The sequence below is a fragment of the Staurois parvus genome, unplaced genomic scaffold, assembly GCF_062004578.1.
Source record: "Staurois parvus isolate SC_StPar_1 unplaced genomic scaffold, SC_StPar_1.0 ptg000090l, whole genome shotgun sequence".
In the NCBI taxonomy this organism is placed as follows: Eukaryota; Metazoa; Chordata; class Amphibia; order Anura; family Ranidae; genus Staurois; species Staurois parvus.
Window position 1 is genome coordinate 379,669 of NW_028317886.1, and position 9,999 is coordinate 389,667.

General features: G+C 39.4%; 1 protein-coding gene across 2 annotated transcripts in view; it reads right to left on the minus strand.

Moving 5' to 3' along the window:
- LOC149468208 (carbonyl reductase family member 4-like) overlaps positions 1-9,999 on the minus strand; it is a 32,793-nt gene that overhangs the window by 21,391 nt on the left and 1,403 nt on the right. Inside the window, exons 2-3 of one of the 2 annotated variants that reach the window (XM_089670344.1) lie at positions 4,841-4,894; positions 3,082-3,223 (exon numbers count right to left, since the gene is read on the minus strand). In XM_089670344.1, the coding sequence (XP_089526470.1) occupies positions 3,082-3,223 (142 nt within the window). In that variant the 5' untranslated portion in view covers positions 4,841-4,894. The remainder of the gene's footprint in view (positions 1-3,081; positions 3,224-4,840; positions 4,895-9,999) is intronic. The other variant, XM_089670343.1, reaches the window with a different exon arrangement.

The following is a 9,999-nucleotide window of genomic DNA, read 5'->3' on the forward strand; positions in this document are numbered from 1 at the left end:
TAGATACTGACAGTGTTTAGGTATTAAAATACTATTATACCATTAAGAAACTATAAAAAAGGGTTGGGTTTTGCCTTCGGATGGGCCTTGGTTCTTTTCACCTGCTTTCTTTTCTTCCTGAGGGAGGGGTTTTGACGTCACGACGCTCGATGGTACCATACTGACACCAGCTAGCAATTTTAGGATTTTCACCTGGGAAAAGGTTTTGGGGGACACATTTTGTGCACAAAGCAGTTTTAGCATAGAGTAAATGTGAGTGCATTACTTTTGTTAATAAAAATTATTTTTAAAGGGTAATACACTAGGATTTGATTCATTCCTCTATAATAATCACCGTGGAAGGGCAGTTTATCGTTTGAGTGAAGAAGGACCCCAAACAGCAGGATACCATCCCATCCATACTTTGGCCCATTTAAAGGGACACAAGCATTATATGCTCTTACTTAACGGTTTGGTCATATATTTAAGGTGGGGGAGCACGTTTATGCAAGTTATTCGCACTTAATATTTTTTAAGAAGCACAGGATATTATACGCTAAAGCAAAGTTTGCACGTTTGAAGAAACTCATATATGGATTTTTCTTTTGACTACTTATAACAATCATATGGACACTGTTGTTGCAAATCATCATTGGTTCATTCACGGTTTCATTTATTTTGATATATAAGTGGATGCACAATTGTATAAATTTTTATTCATTTATATATTTGGATATGTATCAGAAATATTAGTGATTGGGTACACACTTTTGAAGTGAAGTGCGGCACATTATGTTTTTTTGACATATCTTCTGCCTGCCTTGCGGGACTATTATATAAATTTCTTATTTAGAGAATAACCATTTCTTTCGTTATGGTTGTTAAATTGCATTAAAAATATTGAAACAAAACTATAAAAAAGGCTTTTTGCAATAATTTTTTTAACCAGTATACTAAAATCTGTTTGTTATATGTTAATTTTTACTTTGTAAGCAATCATTATCCTCTGCACAGCCTCACTGAATAAACGTGAAAGAGAGTTACTTTCAATGATAAGGCAAGTTAAGTCCCTGGTAATTTACCTGCGACCCCATATTATTTATTGTGGTGCCACAGACCCCGGCATGTTTCTATATCTAGGTGCTTAGTCACAAATGATCAGCTTATGACTTGGAACATACAGCAGGTAAAATAAGTATTGAACACATCACCATTTTTCTCAGTAAATATATTTCTAAAAGGTGACATGAAATGTTTACATGTCGGCAATAGCCCCTGCAATCCATACAAAGAACCCAAAACAAATAAGTTCAGAAATTAAGTTATGTGTAATAAAAATGGGATGACAGGGGAAAAAGTATTGAACACATGAAGAAAGGGGGGTGCAAAAAGGCATGGAAAGCCAAGACACCAGGCAAAATCAAGCAGTAATTAAAAAGCAATCCTGCCTCTTCTCAGTGTAAATTAATATTAGCTGGTTCATTCTTAACTGATGGCCTATAAAAAGGTGTCTCATTACCAAAGTGTCACACAAGAAACATCTCATGATGAGTAAAAGCAAAGAGCTCTCAAGACCTTTGCAACCTTATTGTTGCAAAATATACTGATGGCATTGGCTACAGAAAGATTTCTAAACTTCTGAATGTTCCAGTGAGCACTGTTGGGGCCATAATCCAGAAGTGGAAAGAACATAATTTCACAATAAACCAGCCACAACCAGGTGCTCCGTGCAAGATTTCTGACAGAGGAGTGAAAAGAATTATCAGAAGAATTGTCCAAGAGCCAAGGACCAGTTATGGAGAGCTTTAGAAAGACCTGAAATTAGCAGGTAGAATTGTTTCAATGAAAACAATAAGTAATGCACTCTGCCACCATAGCCTGTATGCATGCTCACAAGACTCCATTGCTGAAGAAAAAGCATGTTGAAACTTGTTTAAAGTTTGCTGCACAACATTTAGACAAGCCTGTGAAATATTGGGAGAATATAGTCTGGTCAGATGAGAACAAAATTGAACTCTTTGGATGCCATAATATTACACACCATGTTTGGATGTCGAATGGCACTGCACATCGCCCCAAAAACACCATACCAACAGTGAAGTTTGGAGGTGGGAACATCATGGTGTGGGGCTGTTTTTCAGCATACGGTTTTGGCAAACTCCATGTCATTGAAGGAAGGATGAATGGAAAAATGTACCAAGACATTTTTGATAAACATCTGCTCCCATCTACCAGGATGATGATGAAACGAGGGTGGACATTTCAGCAAGACAATGATCCCAAACACAAAGCCAAGGAAACTATCAACTGGTTTCAAAGAAAGAAAATAAAGCTGCTAGAATGGCTCAGCCAATCACCTGACTTGCATCCAATAATAAATCTATGGAAAGAACTAAAGATCAGAGTTCATAGAAGAGACCCACGAAACCTTCAAAATTTGAAGATGGTTTGTGTGGAAGAATGGGCCAAAATCACACCTCAGCAATGCATGTGACTAGTTTCTCCACACAGGAGGTGTCTTGAAGCTGTCATTACCAACAAATGTTTTTGTACAAAGTATTAACTAAATTGCAGCGTGTTCGATACTATTTCCCCATGTCATTCCATTTTTTTTTTTTTTTTTACACATAACCTCATTTCTGAACTTATTTGTTTTGGTTTCTTTGTGGGTTTGGATTGCATGGGTTGTTACCGACATATGAAAATTTCATGTCAATAGCACCTTTAGAAATATATTTACCGACAAAAATGGTGATGTGTTTCTTATTTTACCAGCTGTATGTGTTCCATGACTTGACCCATGGTTCTGTAATATATGCCTGGGAAGGCCTCCTTCCACTATGCCAGTGTTTCTCAACTCCAGTCCTCATGGACCCCCAACAGGTCATGTTTTCAGGATTTCCATTATTTTGCACAGGTGATTTGATCAGTTTCACTGCCTTAGTAATTACCACAGCTATTTCATCTGAGGGAAATCCTGAAAACATGACCTGTTGGGGGTCCATGAGGACTGGAGTTGAGAAACACTGCACTATACATTGAGTCAGTGATTGTCAAAACACAGAAACAAACACATAATCATTTTGCCTTCTATTTACAAACCTCCAAGTTCTTCGGCTGTGGCTGAGGCAGCTTCCAGATTTCTGGATAGAATAGCCACTTTATAATCTTTTTGAACTAGTAACTTGGCAACAGCTTTTCCAATCCCTCTGGATCCTCCAAAGACAGCACACACTTTACTCATCTAGAATACAAAACAAAATTTTATATATTACATAGAAAAACATTTTTTTTCATTAATGATCACAAGAAAAGATATTTTACATTTATATCTGTTTTTTTGTAACTATCAAGAAATTGCAACTTATTTTGCAGTTAACGATGTCCCAGTTCTTTATCTTATCACAAAATTACTATGCTGAGTTCATATTTAAAAACTTTTAGCCCTTAGGTTATACCAGCTGTAGCCACGATCCTAGTACCAACATTTTCAGCCAGCGACTGGCTTTCATGAAAAAGTGATCCAAGTGGCTCTACAGCCACCCAATCACTTTTACAGGCCACTGAAAGGGCCCACCCCTCTTCTGCCAATGTTGTCAGGCTCTCCCATGCTATTGGCGAGCCCGGGATTGCTGCAAGCAAACAGGTTGGCTGCAAACAGAGAGGGACAACCTTTCCTCCCCTTCCTGCGATAGATAATAGCGACATGTATTACCTCATTTCTGGTTTCAGCTCTTTGTTTATTGGCTGAAATAGGGCAGTGAAGTAACCAATCTAGACTTGATCAGCTGCTTTGGAGGGCAGAGGAGAAATCCAGGGTCTAAAAGACCCCAGCTCACTTCAGAAAGAGTACTTGTCACTGCCCCAGCTATCACAAGGGCTGCTGTTCAATCCCAGTGATGGCAATAACGTTAAATAAAAAACAAAGAATTAAAGAGAAGATTAAATAAGATGTAAATAAAACTACTATTAAAAAAAAAAAAAAAACCATTTAAAAGCACCCGTCTCCCTGTGCTCATGTGCAAATGCGAACATGCATGTAGGTTCTGCACGCATATAAACATAAACACACACAAACCTAGCGATAATACAGGATAGATATATATATATATATATATATATACATACATATATACATACACACACATATACACATACATACATACATATATATATACATACATACATATACACACATATATACAGGATATGGAAAATGTTATAAACATGAACAAACACCCACACAGGTTGAAATGGATGGACTGGAGTCTTTATTCAACCTTAAAAACTATGTAACTATGCACTGTATGTGTAAATGGTGATTGCACCACACTTGTCAAGTATAACTGCAAACGTCAGAATGAGAGCAATAATTCTAGGACCAGGGCTCATGTTTAACTTTTAACTGCTAACCTGATTTTAAAGCACAGCTTCTGGAAATTTATAGGTACCATAATTTGTCATCACTTCATGGGCGAATGAAATTCTAAATCTTGATTTGCTTTGTAGCTATTTACTTGGCGCAACTTCATTTTTTATATTTAAAAAAAACAGCAAAAAATAGTGCAGCGCTTCTTTACGTACCAAAACCAATGTAATATTCTGCCCCAACACCAATGCTTGTGCTAAACAATAGGATACATCCCAACACATGCGTTTAAATAAATATCTTCTAAAAGTCAAACATGCACACATACAAACACAGATATCTTGTGGTCACACTATAAATCAGCTCATGCACCCATACAGTGTGCAAGAAAGGTCAGACAAAAATCCCCCCAAATCACATAAATATTTTGTGCAACAGCAGCATCACTCCACTGGGAATCATCAGTATGGTGATATCCAAACAATACGTCACCCTGGTGCACTCTTGGATGTGCCCTCACTCTTGTGTTGTCTCCACTTTCTAGTGCTGCTTGGGAAAAAAAAAAAAAAAAAAACTCCATAGTGCTCACCATTTCTTTATTAAAAACAGCCTAAAAATGTTGCACTCACATTTATGTAAATATGTACATGTGATTCCACAATAGAAATTAGTCTGATAGTAGTCCTCAGTGTTGCCGTGGGCTCACCCAGCATGAGGACACCAATAGACCACATGGCTGAGACATTCCCTGCCCCATAGCCACCAGTAAACAAGGGGCATGTATACATGAGGCTGCAGGGAATGCCTCAGCCCCTTATAATTGGCCCAGTACGGTGAGTGTTTTTGGCACTTGGAGGAGCACTGCACTATTTAGTTTATTGTTATTTAAGTGTTTAGTGAATGCACATTATTGGTAGCTGCTCTTCCAGAGATATAGTTGTTTTGTATTTCTGATAGAGGTAGCACAGGGATATTTATTATTTTTTATCTTTTATACATTTAAAAAAAAAAAAAAAAGGAGTATTGTATTGGGTTTGTGTGCACTAAAATTCATTTAAGTGTACTTTTTCCTAAAAATTTGCACTTGATAAACAGATGAGAAAATATCATGCTATATAAACATACCAAGTACCATTTTATTCTCAAGGACTTCTGCTTTCAGAAAATACACAATATGTGGGGGTTCTAAGTAATTTTCTAGCAAAAAACAACAAACAAATCTTTTTGTGAGAAATGTCAAAACTGGCCTGGACCATAGTGTCTGGTCCATGTTTTATACTTTGGGAAAATAAAACAAAATCGGGCTTGTTTACACATGCAGTGGTGTTCACCGCTCCTTTGAGTCCTCATGCACACATGGACGTTTTTATAGCGGCTGTTTTTGATGTTTTTTTCTACAGCTAGTAAACCCCCCCAGCATGTTATCCTGTGTCCATGCACACATAGACTGTAATTAATGTGTTTTGACAGGGACATTTATTGGCTGGAAAAAAAACCCCAGAACTAGTGATTTTTTAGCTGTAAAAAATGCTCTAAAGCTGAAAAACGCTGCAAACCGGCATTTTTGGACCTTTTTTTGACAAAAAAAAAAAAACTGCTGAAAAAATGTTTTTAACGTGACTTTACACAGCTAACGCTGCCAGCGTTATCACAACGTCCAGTATGCATGGAGCCTGAAAAGTGATCCATGGTGGACTGCTTTTCAGAGGGCTGTTGATAGGTGGCTGGGACGTGTTAGTGGTCACATGCAGTATGGAGTTCAATGCCAAAAATTAAAGCCATCATCTTATAGATAAACGCGTCCAGTCTTATATGTTCTTAAAAATCTACATAAAAAAATTATTGATTTATACAAATTAGAATTAATAGTAAGTTTACTGACAGAAGCTGTTGCTGTTAAATTTAGTATGGGCATCCAAGCATCAACGCCCCCTATTCATTGAAGGGTTCAATTAATATATAAAAATATAGTGTGTTATGGTGACAGAATCACTTTAAATTGGAGTATTTCTTGTAGGAAAGCAAAGGCAAATCTTTCAATCCATGGGTGCTAGGAAGGGGATCCACAGGTCTCAAGGTGAGGTCCAAAATTTCAGCTTCTTGCCAACACGCACAATGACCTTTTTGGAGCAACCTGTCCACCACTGCCTTGGATCAAGAGTTCCAGTACAGACGAGGCCGGGTGGTGAGAGCCAAGTGTCCCAGAGAAAGTTGAAGTGGTAATGAAACAGTTATAGGCCTTGTTCACACATGAGTACTAAAGCGCACACCCATGCAAAGGGCTATGTCTGCCTGCATGGGATTCACACGTGTTCCATACATCCATGTGCAGGCAGTCCCATTCATGTCAATTGGAATGCAGCAGCTGCACGGACACAGCGGCTTCTCCCAATTTGACATCCGTGAGGAGGTTTGTGTTTAGCAACATGCTGATGTGAAACTGGGAGCAGGGGCTGTGTCAGGGCTCTTTCACCCCCATCCTTTCCTGTATATCTCAGCCCTAGTCTGTCTGTGTTTTAACCCCTCACCTCCTTTCCTGTATATCTCAGCCCTAGTCTGTCTGTGTTTTAACCCCTCACCTCCTTTGTCCTACACACCTATTAACCCTTCATCTCCAACCTCCCACTGTATGTGACCTGTACAATAACTCCCCCCCTCTCTCTCTCTCTCCCCCCCCCCTCTCTCTCTCTCTCTCCCCCCCCTCTCTCTCTCCTCCATGTCCCTTAATTAAAAAAAAAAAAAAAAAAGTAGGAAAAAATGAGATGAGGGTATTTAGTTTTGAAAAAAAAGGGGTGGTTTGGGAGTATTTTGTACTGTCCTGCCATTTTCATTTGAGATATTTTATAACAGAAAGGAAAATGTAGCCCTTTTTTCTAGATCTGTAAAAAATAAAAAAAACTGCAGTTATTAAAATACCATCAAAAGAAAGTGATTTCTGTTTAAAAAAGGAGGGAATATTCATTTGGGTAGTGTTGAATGCGCAATTTTCAAACTATCAAAGCACTGTAAACTGAAAAAAAAAATACCTAGAATTGAAGGGGTATTACAGGCTGGTATTCAAGTGGTTCATTGGATCAAAGTTTTAACCATAAAACAATTTCAATAAATAATTGTTTACATCAAATTGACTTTACTTAACCAAGTGAAGACCCAGCCTTTTCTGGCACTTTTTGTTTACATGTAACAATCAGTATTTTTTACTACAAAAATTCTTAGAACCCCAAAGCATGGAATATTTTTAAAACAGAGGCCCTAGAACAAAAATTGGTGGGTTTTGCAATTGTTTTGGGAAAATATGCATTTTAATGCAAATAAAACACAATACATAATCCAAACCCAACTCAAGATTGCTGTGATCAAATGCTTCTCTTTTTTACACAGTGTATTTCCGGGTAAATCAGAAGTAACGTAAGGTCATCGCAGGTTACTAGATCATTGACCTGAATAAAGCTGATCCAGTTTTTGTTGGACTCTGTGATCAGCTTGTGGAAATACTGGCTGGTTGGTTGGTTGGGACTCCTGGTGGGACGAGAGATCATGTTGAAGGTGGAGGGATGGGGGGTCCCCTCCTGCAGCTTGTATTAGCCACTCCAATTGCTACTGCAAGCCAGCCACCATCAGCCCTAAAAAAACAAAAGAACAACAGGGTGATGCCTGCAGCTCAGGCATCATCCTGGTACAACCACTTTTAGTCCAGTGACGTACCCGGTATGTGACTGGCCAGCAAGTGTTTAAATTAGCTTAGTCCCCATGGCTCAAGCCATAAATCAAACTTAAGAACTTAAAGTGATACTAAAGTCTTGTTTTAAAATATAACAAAAAGCAAACATGTCATACTTACCTGCTCTACACAGTGGTTTTGCAGAGCAGCCAAGATCCCCCTCTTTTTGCCCCCCCCCCCAGCACTCCTTGCCCCTCCCTCCTGTTGGGTGCCCCCACAGCAAGCAGCTTGCTATGGGGGAACTTGAGCAGGTGAGCTCATGAGCTGCAGCTCTGCGTGTCCATTCACACACACAGAGCCATGGTTCAGCCCTGCCCCTCCCTCTCCTGATTGGCTCACTGGCTGTGATTGACAGAAGTGGGAGCCAATAGCCTCTGCCAACATTGTTGGATCGGGATGGGGCTCAGGTAAGTGTTGGGGGGGGGGCTGACACACACAGAAGGTTTTTTACCTTCATGGATAGAATGCATGAAGTCAAAAAACCTTGAGCCTTTAGAACCACTTTAAGAATGCCCCCCTCTGGGACTATAAAAGTGACATCTCCACACAATGAAAAACGTCATATCAAAAAAATGTCACCACAACTCAAACCATGAACAAACCTGCCAACTGTTCCCCTTTGAGCTAACAGGCGACCCCACAATACAATGAATGTCTAAGACAAAAAAGGGAGGGGAGCACCATAGCTATGCCTTCTGAGGAGACTGGGCCAGCTGGGACGGGAAACCCCTTTATATAGCCCCCAAGGGGCTTCTAAAAGCTTTCCAAGAGGTCATCTGGCCTTCTAGATGTCTCCCCACATACCACAGCTTTCCTTTCATGGGACCACATGATTACAGATTAGTCATTAAAGCAGAACTTTACTTATAACAACTGATAAAAAAAAATAATGTTCTTTAGCAAGGAACATACATTCCACATTAGCTGGTTCCCCGCCACCCTATAGCAGAGCTACTGCTAGAGGGCGGCAGGGCTATGCAAAATCCCACATTATATATATATATATATATATATATATATATATATACACATACATACATACATACATACACATATACATACACACACACACATACATGATTTTGCATTTCCGGGTAGGGGGCGTGAGCCACCATTGGCGGTTACAGCTGTCAATCACCGTGTCCCTGACGGAGATTCCCCACAGGCACCAGGCGATCACCAAGGAACAGTGACAGGGGAGAGGTCTGTGTGTAAACAACACAGATCTCTCCCGTCAGCATGAACAGGCTGCTTTGTACTGCTCTGCACAGCAATACAAAGCAGCTTTTCTACATAGTAAAACACACACAGCACACTAGGGAAAGCACAACACAATGTTAACCCTTTGATTGCCCTAGATGTTAACCCCTTCCTGCCCAGTGTCATTGGGATGTCAGTGGCAGTCAGTTCAACCCCAGTGTCAGAATGCCCTCTGCAGTCCCGCTATAAGTTGCTGATCTACGCATTTTGGCTTAAATTTATGACGGAATTGATTTTTTCTTACTGGATACTTTTTATAGCAAAAAGTCAAAAATATATTTTTTTTCAAAATTGTCGGTCTTTTTTTGTTTATAGCGCAAAAAAAGAAAAAACGCAGAGGCAATCAAATACCACCAAAAGAAAGTTCTATTTGTGAGGAAGAAGGACATAAATTTCATTTGGATACAGCGCTGCATGACCGTGCAATTGTCAGTTAAAGTAATGCAGTGCCATATTGCAAAAAATGGTCTGGTCAGGAAGGGGGGGGGGGGTAAATCCGATGGAGGGCAAGTGGTTAATAATTATGCAAGCAAAATTAGTGTGTGCTATAAATTGCCTCCATCATTGTTCCCGTTTTTTGTTGAATTCCAGAGCCCTGTGCAGCAGTTACAGTAGAACTACACCCTCCTATCCTTTTCAGCCAAGGAAGCTGCTATCTGTTTGATCTGCA